Raw genomic sequence first — 21997 nt, 5'->3', positions numbered from 1 at the left:
TTAAAAATTTGAAGAATTATTTCCATAAAAAAGCGAATTGGAACCACTGTAGGTCGATGAATACTAGCTTGGAGCGACCATTGACAATTACGGTGGGCCACACCATTACTTTTGGCGGTGCTTGTGGTCTGATGGCCAATCGAAGGTCTATAAGTTTTCTGCTGATCTCTTTTGCGAGTAAACCTGATTATTTTGTATGTTCACCAACTGCTCAATTTAGATTGGAAAAAATCTAATTCTGTAACCGACCACTTTCGTGCAAGCTAAGCCACTGTGCTCTCGCCAGTCTAATTTTGTTTGTGCATCGGTTAAGTTCATGAGATAATTTTCTACCACTGCGGTATGGATTCCGATCAAATCTGTCCCTCATTTTTCGGATCATTTCTGATGTTGTTTCCGTGTTTTTTTTTGTCCACTTTTTGGACGCGATGCAAAATTCTCAGTATAGCGATAACCAATAATGGTATGAGACACAAAAGATTTATTCACTTTTTAAGTGATGAATTGCTCTAACGATAGACACTTATGGGCAAATATAAAACAATCACACTATCACTATTGACTATTCCATTACGATTAACCTTATTTGTGAAAGCAATAGATCAAAATGCTTTTGATCTATTTGATACAATGAACTGTTACTGGAATAAATTTGCCAGCTGTCAGGCGAGCTCTTTAGAAATGATAGTAACCTGAAGCTGGTTGTAATATACATCAGCCACCCTTTATGCTTAAAAAAAATTCTTGCACTTTGTAACGTGACTTTTCTCTCTTTATGACATTCGCAATTTAATATAAAAGCAATTATGAAAGTGTGTGACTCGTTATGGAATAGATTCGCATGTCAAATGTCATTTGTACAACACTCATCACTTACCGTAGTGCTTGAGGTCAATATGATGGTATCAATACAGTAAATATTTTCCTATTTGCTTCGAAAACTTTTCCAAACTATATCTCTGTTGGAAAATCAGTGAAATTCTCTGCTATATAAAAGAGCCTTTTCGCAACAAATAAATCATAAAAGTAATTAGTTTTTCGCACATAAGTCGTCGTGATTGGATAAATTGAAAAATTTTATAACGGAAAAGTAGAAAAAGGAAGTGAAAATGGTTTGGTCTACAACAGGAAATAATAGTGCGCATAGATTTCGTAAAGCAAAAGTTGGGCCAAGTAAGTTCTGTCATACCTTTCCACTTGGGTTTGGCAGAGAATGAAACCGATCCTATTTTGTCGGCAGGGGCTGTTATTATTTTTTTAACCTCGGATTGCTGAATCGGTGCAAATAATAAATTGTACTCCATGTGCAAAATTTGGCTTCTGGGACTATATAAGTGCAGTAACACTGCATTTTTGTCAGTATCTTATATGGTCCCAGAAGCCAGAGTTATACATTGATGTGATTTGCACAAGGAGTACAATTGCTGATATAGTCAAATGTGCCAATTTTTTTGGGAATCGGATCTTTTTTTGTAGGGGTGTGCAATAGATAGGGTCACGTCCTAAAGAAAAAAAAAGTTGATGCGGTCACCCCCCAGTTTTGAAGCATATTCGAAGACAATTTCAGAACACCAAAAAATCGCTTCTGTAACATATACTCCCAAACATATTTTGCTTCAAGCATATACATTTTTGGGTATTGCCCAAACATTTATATGTTTGATCTCTACCAATATATAATATGTTTGAAAGCATATTGGTCTAAACAATATATGTTTGGGTAGTCTAAGACCCAAACATTTTGTATTTTTGCATCCAAATTCAATAATGTTATCTTCCAAAAAACAATATGTTATTATGTGACCATATAATATGTTTGGAAGCATTTTGCACCCAAAAATATTATATGCTTAAAAAAAATTCTCCCAAACAATATTGTGCTCAAAATTTTATTTATTTATTTATATATTTACAATCATAATGAATTATGAAAATAAACAGGTAATATAGGTGCTAACAACATAGGTTTTCGACCTGAATGCTCAAAATTTTGTTTCTGACCAATTGTATATTCCCCGACATCTTTCTCACTTCCACGAGATTTGTTAGTTCCTTTTTTTCTGTAATACAAACATTGTAGAAGAAATTATTCAATTTTATGATTTTTTATTTTATTTTAATTTTACTTTTTGCCGGACGGGGATTCGAACAGCGGACCACACAGTTTGTAAGGATCAAAGAAGTAGCTGATCAATTGCCCAAGGAAAAATAAAATGTTAATTTTGTAATAACAAGCAACAACCACCAACTTAATTCAATATCGCTCCCTGTTAAATAGCGCTCCAAGCTACTAAACACATATATGTTTATAGGCTATTTCTAAATTAATATATGTTTGCATTCAAGCATATTATATTTACAAACATTTTATGTCCCAAACATAATATGTTCTAACATATTAACATATATGTCCCAAACATGTTATGCTAGTTTATGAACATTGTATGCTTGCACTCAAAAATATTGTGTTTAAAAATTTGTGTTCCAAACATATAATGTTTATAGCCAAACATATGAAAAACATATGTTTAGCTATGTCATTTGAAGTCCGATCGAAAAGAAACGCATATCGTTGTTCGTGGTTGATCAGGGGCTATATTTCGTGCATTGGTCATTTTTGACTCCGACGTCAAATTTGATTTTTCATTTTTTTATTTCGCTTCGTATACCCCTATGATGCCCATTTCTGATAACCATTATAAAGATCTTAACAAAATATGAAACTTCTGCTTTTGAAGTATTTACTTATATTCAAAAACAAAAAAGTTACATAGATTTTAAAAAGTCAATAGGTCACCCTACACACCACCAAATAGTTTTTGCTGTGTTGTCATGATGTCCAATCGAAACCACATGCACATCGTTATTCACATCAACGAAATTAATTTATAAGGCATTTAGAACACAAAACCTGTTTATCTGTAAATTTCTAACGGTATCTTTGTATACATACTCGTTGTTTGCACTACAGCATTTTCTGCGTTATGCAAAGTGCTTGTGTTTTTGCTAGAACAATTTGAGAGCCTACTGTTTTAAAATTCAAACAATCACTTTCGCTACATGATTTTTTAAGTCTGTCCATATTTTTGTGAGAGAAAGCTGTTGTTTTCACTTTTTTTCAAATACTATCAACAGCCTTCTCTCACAAAAATATGGACAGACTTAAAAAATCATGTAGCGAAAGTGATTGTTTGAATTTTAAAACAGTAGGCTCTCAAATTGTTCTAGCAAAAACACAAGCACTTTGCATAACGCAGAAAATGCTGTAGTGCAAACAACGAGTATGTATACAAAGATACCGTTAGAAATTTACAGATAAACAGGTTTTGTGTTCTAAATGCCTTATAAATTAATTTCGTTGATGTGAATAACGATGTGCATGTGGTTTCGATTGGACATCATGACAACACAGCAAAAACTATTTGGTGGTGTGTAGGGTGACCTATTGACTTTTTAAAATCTATGTAACTTTTTTGTTTTTGAATATAAGTAAATACTTCAAAAGCAGAAGTTTCATATTTTGTTAAGATCTTTATAATGGTTATCAGAAATGGGCATCATAGGGGTATACGAAGCGAAATAAAAAAATGAAAAATCAAATTTGACGTCGGAGTCAAAAATGACCAATGCACGAAATACAGTCGACTCCGCTTTAGCGCAATGCGCTTTACTGAAAAACCTCGGATAACTGAAATCGATCGCATTCCCCAGTTGTTTTTTCTGTCCATTTCATTTAAATTACTCCGCTTTAGTGAAACTCCGCTTAACTGAAAAAATCGGATTACTGAAAAGTTTTTTGTGTTCAAATGAGTTTCGTCACATTAGTATGACTTCGCTTTACTGAAAATGCCACATTCTCGCTATTGAGAGAGAGTACATTTTCTTTTCCGTATTGAGAACGCTTTATTTCAAGTGAAGATGGCACTTTCAAAACAGTTTAAATCACTCTAAATCACAAATAAATGAATTCCAATTTTCCTTCACAAACCTGTGACGGAATCAAACACCTTGTTTTTATTATTTTATGTACATAGCATTGGTCATAAGTTCGGTTAACTGAAATTGAGTGGATTTTTTTTCCAGTTATACGGAGTCCGCTTTACTGAAACTTTTTCAGTTATCCGAAGTTCGCATTACTGGAAGTTTTTTTCAGTTATCCGTAGTCCGCTTTAGCAAAAACTTCGGATAACTGAAATTAAATGGCTGCATTTTTAACGTTTCAGTAAAGCGGAGTCGACTGTATAGCCCCTGATCAACCACGAACAACGATATGCGTTTCTTTTCGATCGAACTTCAAATGACGACACAGCACAATAAATTGTATTTCGGGGGGTCGTAGGGTGCACGAAAAAAAGTTTTGGTGTTATGAAATTGTCTTCGAATATGCTACAAAACTGGGGGTGACCGCATCAACTTTTTTTTCGTGACCCTATCTAGTGTGCAAGTTCTATACAGCAAAAAAAATACTTAATACTTCTTAACACCGTATTCTAAATTGTAAGTTAGTCCATACGGGGTATATATTAAACAAAAAAAGGGCTGATATACGTATTTATATAATTCAGTTTGACAAAATTTTCTATAGAAATAAAATTTTGACAAAATTTTCTATAGAAATAACATTTTGACTACGTTTTCTATAGAAATAAAATTGTGACAAAATTTTCTATAGAAATAAAATTTTGACAAAATTTTCTATCGAAATAAAATGTTGATCAAATTTTCTATAGAAATAAAATTTTGACCAAATTTTTTATAGAAATAAAAATTTTTTACAAAATTTTCTATAGAAATAAAATTTTCACAAAATTTTCTATAGAAAAAAAATGTTGACAAAATTTTCTATAGAAATATTTTTTTTATAGCAGTAAAATTTTCAATAGAAATAAAATTGTGACAAAATTTTCGATAGAAATAAAATTTTGACAAAATTTTCTATAGAAATAAAATTTTTACAAAACTTTCTATAGAATTAAAATTTTGACAAAATTTTCTTTAGAAATAAAATTTTGACAAAATTTTCTATAGAAATAAAATTTTGACAAAATTTTCTATAGAAATAAAATTTTGACAAAATTTTCTATAGAAATAAAATTTTGACAAAATTTTCTATAGAAATAAAATTTTGACAAAATTTTCTATAGAAATAAAATTTTCACAAAATTTTCTGTAGAAATAAAATGTTGACAAAATTTTCTATAGAAATAATTTTTATACCCTAAACCACATAGTGGTCAGGGTATAATAAGTTTGATCGGCCAAAAAATGTGCCTACCAGAAATATTGATTTTAGACCCCATAAAATATATACCGATCGACTCAGAATCACCTCCTGAGTCGATCTAGCGCTTGGTGTCCGTCCGTCCGTCTGTCCATGTATTTGTTGTTCACAGTATTCCGGTCGCAATTGTTAACCGATTTTGATGAAATTTGGTACAGGGAGTTTTTTGGGCACAAGGACGAACGCTATTGAATTTGGAAGAAATCGGATCAAATTTAGATATAGCTCCCATATATATGTATCGCCCGATTTCGACAAATAGGGTCACGTTGCGCGTTTTTTCAAACGGATCGTCACCAAATTTGGCAAAAGGTAATATTTTCCATCGCCCTTCAAGTCTGCAAAATTTCATCCAAATCGGTTCAGATTTAGATATAGCTCTCATATATATGTATCGCCAGATTTTCCCAAATTTGGCCACAAAACCTTTATTTATCAACCGATCTTACTCAAAGTTGGCTAAATATAATCTTCTATAGCACTTACTATATGTGCAAAAAATCATCGAAATCGGTTCAGATTTAGCTATAGCTCCCATATATATGTACCCCCCGATTTTTCTAAATTTGGCCATAAAACCCTTATTTATCAACCGATCTTGCCCAAATTTGGATAAATGTAGTCTTCTATAGCACTTACTATATGTGCAAAAAATCATCGAAATCGGTTCAGATTTAGATATAGCTCCCATATATATGTATAGCCCGATTTTCCCAAATTTGGCCATAGAACCCTTATTTATTAACCGATCTTACTAAAAGTTGGCTAGATCCAGTCCTCTATATTACTAATTATATGTGCAAAATTTCATCGAAATCGGTTCAGATGTAGATATAGCTCCCATATATGTATCACCCGATTTTGAAAAATTCGCCCCTAATAACCTTATGTTTGACCATACAGGCCTCATTTCTTAACTGATCTTACTCAAATCTTGCACAAGGTAACTTTTTATGGTATTAATCGAAACCGCAAAATATTATGCAAATTGGTTCAGATTTAGATATAGCTTCCATATATATGCATCGCTCGATTTTCCCAAATTTGACCATAGTACTCTTATTTATTAACCAATGCTACTCAAATTTCAAATTTTGATGTACTAGCCGATCGTACTTATACGTACTTGTAGCTCTTACATAAGAATATTGCTCGATTTTTCAAAATTGTATTTATTTCCCACACTAATTTAACGATTTTCTCTTTTTTAATAATGGGCTCAATATTAGAGGCATACTAACTCCGAAGGCGCAATATCAACACAGGCAGTGTTGCTAGAAGTAGGGGAAATTCCCTATATGTAGGGTTTTTCTAATATTTAGCGTCTTGTAGGGACGTAGGGCCGCAATGTAGGACATTTTTACTCAACACAATTTGTAATAATTTTTACATTTTGGTGGCTCTAGAGGAGGAAATTAGAAGCCGGCAAGGCTTGATCTTTAACAATGTGTGGTAAACTTTATTCCTGTAGAAAATTTTGTCAACATTTTATTTCTATAGAACATTTTGTCAAAATTGTATTTCTATAGAAATTTTTCTCAAAATATTATTTCTATAAAAATTTTTCTCAAAATTTTGTTTCTGTGGAATTTTTTCTCAAAATTTTATTTCTATAGAATTTATTGTCAAAATTTTATTTCTATAGAAAATTTTCTCACAAAACTTTGTTTATAGAAACTTTTTCCAAAATTTTATATTTTTTAGAGATTTAACAAAAAAGATTACTAATTTTTAGAATTCTACCAACTGTGGCAACCGTGGTGGCAATACAAATTTATATTTTAAGTTATATACGTTGCATATTCATGTTTTAAGATAAAAAAAATTCTTAGAACCATTTTTGTTTTGTAAAATTTTTTAAATTTAACGAAAAATATAGTAGGGAAAATTGTTTGGGAATGTATGGGAAAGTAGGGAACTTTTTTTGTCCTTGTAGGGTAAACCGAACATATTCCCTGCCAACATTGACTATGAGCTATAGTTAGATTGACACAAAGCACCCATAGACATGTACCCCTTCATTTTCTTAAAGATGCAACTGCGGTTTATCTCCCAGACCTATATGTTACCCCACAAATGTTTATGATTACTAATTCTGTAATGGTGGTTTAGGGTATGATATAGTCGGCCCCGCCCGACTTTCTACTTTACTTACTTGATTTTTATAGCAATAAAATTTTCACAAAATTTTGTATAGAATTAAAATGTTGACAAAATTTTCTATAGATTAGATTATTTTTGGCGATAAGGACCAATTTTTGTGTGACCGATATGTACCAAATTTCAACTGGATCGGGTGAACTTTGCTCCTCCAAGAGGCTCCGGAGTTCAAATCTGAGGATCGGTTTATATGGGGGCTATATATAATTATGGACCGATATGGACCAATTTTTGCATGATTATTAGAGACCAGATACTAACACCATGTACCAAATTTCGGCCGGATCGGATGAAATTTGCTTCTCTAAGACGCTCCGCAAGCCAAATCTTGGGGTCGGTTTATATGGAAGCTATACGTAAAAGTGGTCCAATATGGCCCATTTGCAATACCATTCGACCTACATTAATAACAACTACTTGTGCCGAGTTTCAAGTCGAAAGCTTTTTTCGTTCGGAAGTCAGCGTGGTTTCAACAAACGGACGGACGGACATGCTTAGATCGACTCATAATTTCACCACGACCCAGAATATATATACTTATGGGGTCTTGGAACAATATTTCGATATTGTTACAAACGGAATGACAAAGTTAATATACCTCCATCCTATGGTGGCGGGTATTAAAAAGGCTGATTAAATACGTATATAATTCAGTTTGACAAAATTTTTTATAGAAATAACATTTTAACAAAATTCTCTATAGAAATAAAATTTTGACAAAATTTTCTATAGAAATAAAATTGTGACAAAATTTTCTATAGAAATAAAAAATTTGACAAAATTTTTTATAGAAATAAAATTGTGACCTTGAAAATTTGTAGTGGGGTCACGCAAACTTCTCAACGGACTGTACCAATATTCGCCGCTCGTCTCCAAGATGAAGAGTCTCACCACCATTTCTTCTTTTCATTCTTACATTTGACAATTTGTTTTATTAAAATTAATTTTTGAACATTATTATTGTATTAAAGGAAACTTGTTTTTATGTAATTGAAACATTTCGGTGGCTCAATTTTCTCTGCATTTGGGGTGCAATCAATATATGATTCTTAATAATTCCCTTTCCGTTAAAGGTTTCGATGAGCCTCCTGAATATTCGAGTGATGAAGATAATATATGCACCAAGAAAGCAATAAAAAAGAATATCAATTATTATCTAAAAAATACAACATTGCATGGTCTAAAATATTTAGCTGAAGATAAGATAACAACTCCCGAAAGGTAATATCACACTTTTCCTTTCTTCAAAAGCAATTTAATTTATTTATAACAAATGCAGGATTTTCTTTGGAATGTCTTTTATTTTTGTCGTTTTTGTTTCGGGATTTTTCATTTCGAATGTCTATACCAAATGGTCGGCCACACCTATAATAATTTCCACTAGCTCCAAGCAAACCTTAAGTACAGAGTTACCATTTCCAGCCATAACCATATGTAATATGAACCAAGCCCAAAGAAGTAAAGTTAAGAATATACCAAAGTAAGTTGTATATCAAAGAATAATCGAATAATGTCGTAAATTCGAATTGTTTCTCTTTCAAATAGGGGTAGCTCTAATTTCTCCCTGCTGATGAGTTTATGTGAACAGGAATCTGATGATTTGGTTATAACTTACTTGGGTTTTTGGAAATATTTTAAGGCTATTTTAGTAGAGGTTTGTTTTTGAAATATATGATTCAAAGAAATGACCACTTCTTTATAATCGGCTTTGTGTTTTGTCTTATAGGTTGCCCAACCTTGTGATCAAATGCTTTTGTATTGCAGATACGGTTCACGTATGGAAAATTGTTCAAATATCTTCAATACAATGCTAACAGATGATGGTTTATGCTGCACATTTAATGCACTTGATGCGAAATTTCTGCTATTGAATTACAGGTTAGTTAGTTTATCTTTAAAAATCCTAACTTAACTGATTCTTGAAGGATAAAGCGGATTCCAGTAACGTAGACCCTAATAGAAAAACTTTGTAATGTATAGACCATTTGTCTTTTTGGCTACACTGTTTTAAACAACTGACACACGTTTCGTGTTTTGTTTCACTGTCAAATATCTTAGGTTTGGTCTGTAATGTAGCAATGTATTGTGCTCTGCTATGGTAGCTCATTGAATTAACGAATAAGGGGGATAGAAAGATTAAAGGAAGTGAAAGAAAACAATAATGGCGCCCAACGTGGGGCCTCAGCTAAGACATTTCAGAATCATTAATCGGTAGTAGCTAACACCATTTTCTGATCACCTTAATTTCTTATTTATGTCAATATACCCGTATCCATTACTTGTGAATAAAACCCCCCTATAGACTGAGCCCTGTTGCAGCTAGAAAGTAGCCACTTTTTACAGGTAATGAGTTAGATAGCGGCCAGGTCGGGCGGTTCTTCCATCAATAGGTGTGTAAATCCATATTCCATCAATGGGTTCGTAAATAAGAAGAATTGGATAATCAGTTGGAACATAAAACATGCGAATCCTTTTGAAAACATCAAAACTGGGAAGTTTTCTAATATATTTCGCTCCTCGGTATAGCCGAAACAAGATGGCCACAACCCAGTTTCGACCAAACACCAAAAAGTTTTTCAGCGGTGGATATCCCACCTCAGTAATGCTGGTGACATTTCTGAGGGTTTCAAAGCTTCTCTAAGTGGTTTCACTGCAATGTGGAACGCCGTTCGGACTCGGCTATAAAAAGGAGGTCCCTTGTCATTGAGCTTATCATGGAATCGGGCAGCACTCAGTGATAAGAGAGAAGTTCACCAATGTGGTATCACAATGGACTGAATAGTCTAAGTGATCCTGAAATATCGGGCTGCCTGACCGACAATGTCGAATTCTTTAAAAATTTTGTCTAAATCAAAACCTGGTAATCGGTGGAATGTTATTACACAACAAGCGTGTCAGAGACGTCTGTAACAATCATCTCCTAAGTTACTTATAGTGTTGGGAAAGTAACGAGTATTTGACTACAAGTACTCGTTACTGACTAATTTTTTGAGTACTCGGTACTAGTAAAAGAGTACTCAATATCTTCAATGCCAGTTTTTTTCTTCTGACGGTAAGTAAGTTGGCGGTTTGAAAGTAAAATTCTTGACTTCTTGGAAAATATTAATTGAAGTTTTCGAAAATCGTTTTATCAGTTAAAATAACACGAAAAGAATATATGGCTTCTTCCTTTGAAGAAAGTGAAAAATTTATCTGATTTCTTAAAAACGTTTGCATCTGAAAAAATTTGCATTGGGTGTAGATGGGAGCTATAATTTAAAGCATCACATGGATCACGTCTCATGCGAATAGTATGAATAATAATGTCGTTGACTTCAGCTGGTTCAATCCAATTGTTTTCAGAGAAGGTACCCAAGCTTATTCAAAAACCCTTGGAAAATTTCAACATTGGGTCTCACGATAAAAATGATTGCTTAATATTTTCATCCACTGTCAATGGTGGATTTAAAAAGTTGGCAAATTGCAAGCATCAGTAATACACAATGTCATTTAGATATACCCTGACGAAAAAATACCAAATAGTGAAAACGAAATTGGCTCTAAAAATTTGAATGATTGGTGAAAATCTTTTTCTAACGAGACCCATATATCTACAACACCACATTTTATAACACTAGAATAAGACTGGATAATGTAATTTGCTTTTCTATACTGTTTTTATACCCTCCACCATAGGATGGGGGTATATTAACTTTGTCATTCCGTTTGTAACACATCGAAATATTGCTCTAAGACCCCATAAAGTATATATATTCTGGGTCGTGGTGAAATTCTGAGTCGATCTGAGCATGTCCGTCCGTCCGTCCGTCCGTCCGTCCGTCTGTTGAAATCACGCTAACTTCCGAACGAAACAAGCTATCGACTTGAAACTTGGCACAAATAGTTGTTATTGATGTAGGTCGGACGGTATTACAAATGGGCCATATCGGTCCACTTTTACGTATAGCCCCCATATAAACGGACCCCCAAATTTGGCTTGCGATTGCTCTAAGAGAAGCAAATTTCATCCGACCCGGCTGAAATTTGGTACATGGTGTTAGTATATGGTCTCTAACAACCATGCAAAAATTGGTCCATATCGGTCCACTTTTTCGTATAGCCCCCATATAAACAGACCCCCAAATTTGGCTTGCGATCGCTCTAAGAGAAGCAAATTTCATCCGATCCGGCTGAAATTTGGTACATGGTGTTTGTATATGGTCTCTAACAACCGCACAAAAATTGGTCCATATCGATCCATAATTACATATAGCCCCCATATAAACCGATCCCCCGATTTGGCTTGCGGAGCCTCTAAGGGAACCAAATTTCATCCTATCCGACTGAAATTTGGTACATGGTGTTAGTATATGGTCTCTAACAACCATGCAAAAATTGGTCCACATCGGTCCATAATTATTCACAGCCCCCATATAAACCGATCCCCCGATTTGGGTTTTGGAGCCTCTAAGAGAAGCAAAATTCATCCGATTCGGCTGAAATTTGGTACATGGTATTGGTATATGTTCTCTAATGACCATGCAAAAATTGGTCCACATCGGTCCATAATTATATATAGCCCCCATATAAACCGATCCCCCGATTTGGCTTGCGGAGCCTCTAAGAAACGAAAATTTCATCCGATCCGGCTGAAATTTGGTACGTGGTGTTGGTATATGTTCTCTAATGACCATGCAAAAATTGGTCCACATCGGTCAATAATTATATATAGCCCCCATATAAACCGTTCCACAGATTTGACGTCCGGAACCTCTTGGAGGAGCAAAAGTCATCCGATATGGTTGAAATTTGGTACATTTTGTCAATATATGGCCTCTAACAGCCATGTAAAAATTGGTCCATATCGGTCTTTAGTTATATATATCCGATGACTTATTACACAAAACTTGGTCCATATCGCCAAAAATAATCTACCAAAACTTTATTTCCATAGAAAATTTTGTCAAATTTTATTACTATAGAAAGTTTTGTTAAAATTTCATTTCTATAGAAAGTTTTGTCAAAAGTTTATTCTATAGAAATGTTTGTCAAAATTTTATTTCTATAGAAAATTTTGTAAAAAATTTATTTCTGTAGAAAATTTTGTCAACATTTTATTTCTATACTAAGTTTTGTCAAAATTTCATTTCTATACAAAATTTTGTCAACATTTTATTTCTATAGAAAATTTTGTCAAGTTTTTATTTCTATAGAAAATTTTGTCAAATTTTTATTTCTATAGAAAATTTTGTCAAAATTTTATTTCTATAGAAAATTTTGTCAAGGTTTCATTTCTATAGAAAATTTTGTCAAAATTTTATTTCTATAGAAAATTTTGTCAAACTAGATTATATACGTATTTAATCGGCCTTTTTTTGTTTAATATATACCCCGTATGGGCTAACTTACAATTTAGAAGACAGTGTTAAAAATTTTTACGATACCTTGCCATCGGCAAGTGTTATCGCAACCCAAGTAATTCGATTGTGGATGACAGCCTTTAGTAGAAGTTCCTACGCAATCCATGGTGGAGGGTACATAAGATTCGGCCTGGCCGAACTTACGGCCGTATATACTTGTTTAGTTTAATATATACTACGTATGGACTACCTTGTAATTTAGAAGACGGTGTTAGGAAGTTTTAAGATACCTTGCCATCGGCAAGTGTTACCGCAACCCAAGTAATTCGATTGTGGATGACAGTCTTCAGTAGAAGTTTCTACGCAATCCATGGTGGAGGGTACATAAGCTTCGGCCTGGCCGAACTTACGGCCGTATATACTTGTTAAATTTAAAAAAGAGGAAGATATTATTAAAAAGTGCCCACAATGTCTTTTTTAATTTTTTTTATAAAAGTAACGAGTGGTAACGAGTACTCAATTCAAAAGTAACGAGTAGTCAAAAGTAATCAAAGTTTACAACACTAGTGACTTATTGACTTAGACCGCATGAGCAAAAATTGATACATGTATTGCTAAAATAATGAACACGAAAATATTGTTTGAAAGAGAGCGCGCTAGACTGGACAAATTGGTGAAAAAGCGCTAGATCGGACGGAAGGAAATAGAGCAATCGAATTGCACTCACTGCGCAAGTAGCAGAAGATAAGCAGGGGCGATTTATACAAATTACTATGTCGAGATCGTCGATATCAACATTCCATCCATTAGGAAACAAAAACGGCGAGTTATCGTCAATAGAAGAGGAGCAAATCGACATATGCTCATAGAACCGACGTACCCTTCGGAAAAGAGCTACACTTGACCTCAACTTGAAAAATCGCTCCAATTTGAGACTACATGCCCCAACATCCAAAAAGAGATTATGCAATTTTATCTCCGAAGTCCAATAAGTTCCGAGAACATTCTTCCTTAGATTTTGAAAGGAGACAGTAATTTGAGAAAGAAACTTTGACGTCCACTCGTATTGGAATTTGGATCAACAGATGTCTTGCTGGTGGTCTTGCTGGTGGCAACCTATCTTTAAGCAAGAACTGGAGGGAAATCACATTGCTACTTCTGGGGATTCTCCTGCAACCTCTCCTTGTCTCATTCACTTAGTTTGGATTGTAGGAGGACATCATCTACACACAAAACAAGTAAGTAAAGTAGAAAGTCGGGCGGGGCCGACTATATCATACCCTAAACCACCATTACAGAATTAGTAATCATAAGCATTTGTGGGGTAACATATAGGTCTGGGAGATAAACCGCAGTTGCATATTTAAGAAAATTAAGGGGTACATGTCTATGGGTGCTTTGTGTCAATCTGACTATAGCTCATAGTCAATGTTGCCGGGGAAAATGTTCTGTTTACCCTACAAGGACAAAAAAAGTTCCCTACTTTCCCATACATTCCCAAACAATTTTCCCTACTATATTTTTCGTTAAATTTAAAAAATTTTACAAAACAAAAATGGTTCTAAGTACACCCAGAGAAGGAATATGATCACCTCAAACATGTTTTAAGAGCAAAATTTTATTTTTGGGTGGTGACCATGTAACATGGTTTTCGCAACCATGTTATTTTCTCGGAAATCATGTATCTGATTTCGGGAAGCAGGTTATATTTGACGAGAAAATAACATTTTAGAGACAAACATGTTACATGGTCACCATACAAAAATAACATTTTGCTCTTGAAACATGTTTGAGGTGATCATATTCCTTCTCTGCGTGTACTTTATTATCAAAAAACATGAATATGCAACGTATATAACTTAGAATATAAATTTGTATTACCACCACGGTTGCTACAGTTAGTATAATTCTACCTAAATTATTAATTTTTTTTGTTAAATCTCTATAAAAATAAAATTTTGGAAAAAGTTTCTATAAACAAGTTTTTGTGAGAAATTTTTCTATAGAAATAAAATTTTGACAATAAATTCTATAGAAATAAAATTTTGAGAAAAAATTCCACAGAAATAAAATTTTGAGAAAATTTTTTATAGAAATAATATTTTGAAAAAAATTTCTATAGAAATACAACTTTGACAAAATGTTCTACAGGAATAAAGTTTACCACACATTGTTAAAGATCAAGCCTTGTCGGCTTCTAATTTCCTCCTCTAGAGCCACCAAAATAAAAATTATTACAAATTGTGTTGAGTGAAAATGTCCTACATTGTGGCCCTACGTCCCTACAAGACGCTAAATATTAGAAAAACCCTACATATAGGGAATTTCCCCTACTTCTAGCAACACTGGCTATGTTGATATTGGGCGTACGGAGTTAGTATGCCACAAATATTGAACCCATTATTAAACAAGTAAGTAAAGTAGAAAGTCGGGCGGGGCCGACTATATCATACCCTAAACCACCATTACAGAATTAGTAATCATAAGCATTTGTGGGGTAACATGTAGGTCTGGGAGATAAACCGCAGTTGCATCTTTAAGAAAATGAAGGGGTACATGTCTATGGGTGCTTTGTGTCAATCTGACTATAGCTCATAGTCAATATTGCCAGGGAATATGTTCGGTTTACCCTACAAGGACAAAAAAAAGTTCCCTACTTTCCCATACATTCCCAAACAATTTTCCTTACTATATTTTTCGTTAAATTTAAAAAAAATTACAAAACAAAAATGGTTCTAAGTACTTTATTATCTTAAAACTTGAATATGCAACGTCTATAACTTAGAATATAAATTTGTATTACCACCACGGTTGCCACACTTGGTAGAATTCTACCCAAATTAGTAACCTTTTTTGTTAAATCTCTATAAAAATAAAATTTTGGAAAAAGTTTCTATAAACAAATTTTTTTGAGAAATTTTTCTATAGAAATAAAATTTTGACAATAAATTCTATAGAAATAAAATTTTGAGAAAAAATTCCACAGAAATAAAATTTTGAGAAAATTTTTTATAGAAATAATATTTTGAAAAAAAATTAATATAGAAATACAATTTTGACAAAATGTTCTATAGAAATGTTGACAACATTTTCTACAGGAATAAAGTTTACCACACATTATTAAAGATCAAGCCTTGCCGGCTTCTAATTTCCTCCTCTAGAGCCACCAAAATGTAAAAATTATTACAAAATGTGTTGAGTGAAAATGTCCTACATTGTGGCCCTACGTCCCTACAAGACGCTAAATATTAGAAAACCCCTACATATAGGGAATTTCCCCTACTTCTAGCAACACTGGCTGTGTTGATATTGCACCTACGGAGTTAGTATGCCACTAATATTGAGCCTATTATTAAAAAAGAGAAAATCGTTAAATTAGTGTGGGTAATAAATACAAATTTGTAAAAATCGAGCAATATTCTTATGTAAGAGCTACAAGTTCGTATAAGTACGATCGGCTAGTACATCAAAATTTGAAATTTGAGTAACATTGGTTAATAAATAAGAGTACTATGGTCAAATTTTGGAAAATCGAGCGATACATATATATGGAAGCTATATCTAAATATGAACCAATTTGCATAATATTTTGCGGGTTTGATTAATACCACACAAAGTTACCTTGTGCAAGATTTGAGTAAGATCAGTTAAGAAATGAGGCCTGTATGGTCAAACATAAGGTTATTAGGGGCGAATTTTTCAAAATCGGGTGATACATATATGGGAGCTATATCTACATCTGAACCGATTTCAATGAAATTTTGCACATATAATTAGTACTATAGAGGACTGGATCTAGCCAACTTTTAGTAAGATCGGTTAATAAATAAGGGTTCTATGGCCAAATATGGGAAAATCGGGCTATACATATATATGGGAGCTATATCTAAATCTGAACCGATTTCGACACATAGTTAGTGCGATAGGAGACTACATTTAGCCAAATTTGGGTAAGATCGGTTGATAAATAAGGGTTTTATGGCCAAATTTAGAAAAATCGGGCGGTACATATATATGGGAGCTATAGCTAAATCTGAACCGATTTCGATGATTTTTTGCACATATAGTTAGTGCTCTAGAAGATTATATTTAACCAACTTTGAGTAAGATCGGTTGATAAATAAAGGTTTTGTGGCCAAATTTGGGAAAATCGGGCGATATATATATATGAGAGCTATATCTAAATCTGAACCGATTTGCATGAAATTTTGCAGACTTGAAGGGCGATGGAAAAGATTACCTTTTGCCAAATTTGGTGACGATCCGTTTGAAAAAACGCGCTATGTGCCCCCATTTGTCGAAATCGGGCGATACATATATATGAGAGCTATATCTAAATTTGATCCGATTTCTTCCAAATTCAATAGCGTTCGTCCTTGTGCCCAAAAAACTCCCTGTACCAAATTTCATCAAAATCGGTTAATAATTGCGACCGGAATCCTGTGAACAACAAATACATGGACAGACGGACGGACACCAAGCGCTAGATCGACTCAGGAGGTGATTCTGGTAGGCACATTTTTTGGCCGATCAAACTTATTATACCCTGACCACTATGTGGTTTAGGGTATAAAATTTTTTTTGATTTCAATCACGAAAGTCGCGGATTCAATAATTTTTTTAATTGAAATCACAGTTTTCATTGAATCAATTAACATTTTAATTAATTTCGCGACAAAAATCAATCAACTATTTCATTCATTCAATTAAATAATTAATTGAAATTGGCTTTTAATTTCAATCAAAAATATATATATTGCGACCCCAAAATCGTATTTAGTTTTATTTGATATAAAAGAAAATATGTTTTTCTTATAAAACATATTTATTTTATTTGCAAAATATTTTATAAATAAATTTACAAAATATAGTTTAAAGGTGCCTAATAACTAGATCATATGCACCGACAGGCATATACTGTTTGTTACAAAAGAAAACTAAACTATTCAGTTGTCGTAAATAAGAAGAAAGCGAAAAAAGAATAGGTAATAAAACATATTTAATATATTATTATTTTTTGAATTATGCAATAGACAAATAAGTTTGGTTCTTGTCATTTGTGTTCTATTCTAACATAACTTACACATACAATTACTATCAATAACAACTATGGGGTGAAAAAATAAACTATATAAATCATTATCTTCTAATCTAACTATGTCAGCATGTTCCTTCTAATATGTAGATGCGCCTAGATTTCCAATAAATCAGCAGCCTGTAAGCTAAATTAGTTTTTCTGAAAGTAAACAGAATAATTCGAATTTAATTTTGTTCAATTAAAACTTGATTTTGTTAAACATTACCTGCATAGAATATCAAGTTCAATTCTTAGTTCCAGATTGCAGATTTATAATCTCCTTTTGCAGATGTAGTCTTTTAGCATAAAAATGTGTATTAAGGAGCTCGGTAATTTAATTTTAGTAACAATTCCTTTCCAAAATTTCCACACATTGAAATCGTCTATTAAAATTTGAACCAATCAAAGACAAAAATAATGGGAAAGCAATGTAATATTTGGTATTATATTGATGATACTTTGCAAATTCTGCAAAAATATAAATGGAAAATACATATTTTTATAATTTTCGGATATTTTTCATATTTTAAAATACAAAAGAAAGAACTTTTTTACCATTACATAATTCAGCTCATTATTTTTTATATCAGATATACTGCTCTCTACTTGGGTTCAAACTGAAAAAGGCAGGTAAAACAAAAATGCAATTTAATGCCAACGCTACTTCGCAACTTCAAGGTGAATCTTCCAACAAACTCATACCGCTCTTGTTTTTAAAAAAAACTAAGAGTGAAAAAAAAAAATTATAATTTTAAAAGATCAATACTGCACCCACTTTTGGATTGCAAACATATTCTTATATTCTTATATATTTGTGACCAATTTTATTTCGTGAAATAAAATTGGTCACAAATATATAAGAAATGAATAAAAAATATATTATTTTAGTCCGTTTAATGTAAACAGGCTTCAATGGAAAACGGTATTCACATTTCAAAATTTCTTACCTTTAATAAACGCAGATTGTTTTCCATTTTTACAATACCACAAAATACAAACGCAGGTAATTTCATATGCGTTCTCTCATATATTTTTTTCAAACCTTTACCACGTGGCCATTTCTTATTTCAAACCTTTGATTTGTTGTTGCGTTCAAAATATTTATGCACACATTTTGAATGCAGCAGACAGAATGTCGCCAATCATGTTTTTCAATTTACGCGAAAAACAAAAACCCAACCATTCGTTACGAGTTACTGCCACAGACTGATCTCTCCATCATTGAATTGTTGAATAAATACCCATTCTCTTGTTCTCTTTTCGCTCTTTCCATTGCTCAAAATTATTCAATTTCAATCACAAAGGTGATTGGATCAATCACATATGTAATTGGAAACGGAAAAATTTTCAATCACGTTTGTAATTGAAAATTATTTCCGAATTGATTAACAAATTGATTGAATCAATTAATATTTAAATTGGAAACGTAACAAATATCAATCATTTTTGAAATTGGTTTTTATTCGGGTTTGATTAAATAATTAATTGAATCAATTAACATATTAATTGAATCCGTTTCCAAATTCAATTAAGTGTTTAATTGAAAAAAATTTGGTGATAATTTTTTGTGTGTAGGAGCACTTATCTTTCTACAATTCTCTTAGAAGCCTATTCGCATAGCTCTGATGTAAACAGAGCTTTCTAATGAAGCGTTGACTTAAACATCTAGTAACCTGAAAAGTTTATGAAAATGTCGAACTGTTTACAAACTTTTGTCACAATCACAACCTAGTAATCGGGTGAATTGTATTCCCCCACAAACGCAGAGGTCGATGCTCTCAGAGACACCTGTAACAACGTATCGTAAGTGACTTATTCCGAAGCACTATTCGGAGAATCCTGCACTTTAGTTATAAGATTATCTCTTAAATAAATAGATTATCTATATAGAACTTTGTTTTTAAACTTTTTTTCAATATCATCAATTATAATTTTACTTTTTTATAGTGAAGAGAATACCATAATGCCGGTTTCGGAAAGTCAGTATGTTCCCATAGACTGGACACCAGAAAAAGGCTACCCGGAGAAATTACCACCACTTTACTATCCGAGGATATCAGGGGGAGCAGGAAGCAGAATGGGTTTAACAGTTATACTCAATGTTTCATCGGCTGAATATTACTGCAGTAAATCGAAATGTTTGGGATTCAAGGTAATCTTCCCTAATATTGAATTATCCAATATTTTGGAAGTGAAGTGTATATTTAAAATTTCGTACAGGTCTTGGTTCACAATCCTGCAGAATTACCAAAAATTAGCAATTACGGGTTCTTTATGACACCGGGTCGTGAGGCTCGTGTACCCATTGAACCAATCTATCAAAATGCTCTACCCAGTATAAGGGGTATCAAAAAAGATGTACGACGATGTTTATTTTCCGATGAAGGCGATTTAGTTTACTATCGTACTTATTCACGAAAAAATTGTGAATTAGAATGTGAAGCTCAAATATTAATGAAGAAATGCTCATGTATTCTATATTATCTGCCACGTATTGATCCGAATGTTGCAATTTGTGGTCCCAATGACAATAAATGTACGACACAGGTGCAATCGGATATTGAATCCTCGAATACGAGTGCCTCATGCGATACTTGTTTACCGGGATGCTTTGAATTGAACTATCAAACCACGCTTACCTCATCCACAATGGTTAAGGAAAATGTTCACACAGCAAATAATTTTCCCATAGATATTTTCGAAAGGGCTCACAATATTACAGATTTATCGATAATGCATTTCTATTTTGTTTCGAATACATTTCGTGGGACAACCAAATCGGAAATGTTTGGTTTTACAGAGTTTTTATGTGAGTATGAATATGGCTATTTAATGTGCTTTGAAACACTGTTACACGGAAAGTAGAGTTTTCTTTTCTAAGGAACGAAATTTAAGACAAACGAAATATCTTTTGTAATACATTCTAAGGCAGATTTCTATATCATTCTCCAGCTAATACCGGCGGCCTATTGGGACTCTTTATGGGATTCAGCATATTTTCCTTAATTGAGATTATATATTATATAACTGTGCGTCCCTATTGTGCAGCGAGGACTATAGAATTGGAACATAAAAGAAAACATGAAGGATCTCGTGTAAATATCATTAAATAGAGCAAAAATATATAATGCGTAATTGATTCTTATTTTCAGTATTTTCGCAAACATCTCAAAAAAGTGGAAAATTCTGCTAAGGGCATAAAACAGAAATCATGGATAAAGAGAATCAAAAACACTCGTAAGAAATACCAACGAAAATTGCCAGAGTTATTCAAAAATCCAAAAGTTAGTCGTGAGGATGATCGTGAAGTTTTCCCATATATAGAATAGAGATATCGTAGTAGAAAATTAATATAGTAGCATGTAATGCCGAATATCCTCTTGATATATTGAGAACATGTTTGGAATATATATAAAATTATGTTATTTTCATTTCTAAAAGTTATACTATGAAAGTGGTTTGTTTAATTTAAATAAAGTTTCTTTACATCTGCTTATGTATGCCCAGCAATGTAGTTTATAAATAGAACTGTTTGACTGTATGGTTGGTTGCTTGTACGTTGATTGCTATAACGATAATTGTCTTTCAATAACAGTAAGATATACATAACCCAGTAGATAGTGTCTTTGCTTACAAATTGTATGGTCCGCAGTTCGATTCTCAGTCTGGACGAAAAGTAAAATTTTAACAAGTATATACGGCCGTAAGTTCGGCCAGGCCGAATCTTATGTACTCTGCGTTAAAACTTCTACGAAAGACTGTCATCCACAATCGAATTACTTGGATTGCGGTGTCTTAAAACTTCTTAACATCGTTTTCTAAATTGTGAGTTAGTTCATACGTGGTATATACTAGACAAAAAAGGTATGTATAGGTAAGTCTACAAATAATTACGAATCGACATGGACTTTTGCACGGTACGTAGAGAGCCAGAATTGAAATATGGGGGTCGCTTATATGGGGGCTATATACAATTATGGACCAATTTTTGTGTGGGGATCGATTTATCTGAGGGCTATATATAACTATAGACCGATATGGACCTAGTTAGGCATGGTTGTTAACGGCTATATACTAACACAATTTTCAACTGACTCGGATGAAATTTGCTCCTCTAAGAGGTTCCAAAACCAAATCTCG

At 33.0% G+C, this 21997-nt stretch overlaps 1 protein-coding gene across 1 annotated transcript; it reads left to right on the top strand.

The window, feature by feature from the left end:
• The first annotated feature begins 1109 nt into the window (after nucleotides 1-1109).
• ppk28 (pickpocket 28) lies at nucleotides 1110-21186 on the top strand. Its single transcript, XM_075301881.1, has 9 exons — nucleotides 1110-1173; nucleotides 8515-8662; nucleotides 8721-8921; nucleotides 8987-9095; nucleotides 9168-9319; nucleotides 19805-20009; nucleotides 20078-20666; nucleotides 20810-20952; nucleotides 21010-21186. The coding sequence occupies exons 1-9, from the start codon at nucleotides 1110-1112 to the stop codon at nucleotides 21184-21186; spliced, it is 1788 nt and encodes a 595-aa protein (XP_075157996.1).
• The last annotated feature ends 811 nt before the right edge of the window (nucleotides 21187-21997 follow it).

This window comes from Haematobia irritans, chromosome 3 (genome assembly GCF_050003625.1).
Source record: "Haematobia irritans isolate KBUSLIRL chromosome 3, ASM5000362v1, whole genome shotgun sequence".
NCBI classification, from domain to species: Eukaryota; Metazoa; Arthropoda; class Insecta; order Diptera; family Muscidae; genus Haematobia; species Haematobia irritans.
Note: the sequence above shows the minus strand (reverse complement) of the source record. Positions and strands in the feature narration are given on the sequence as shown.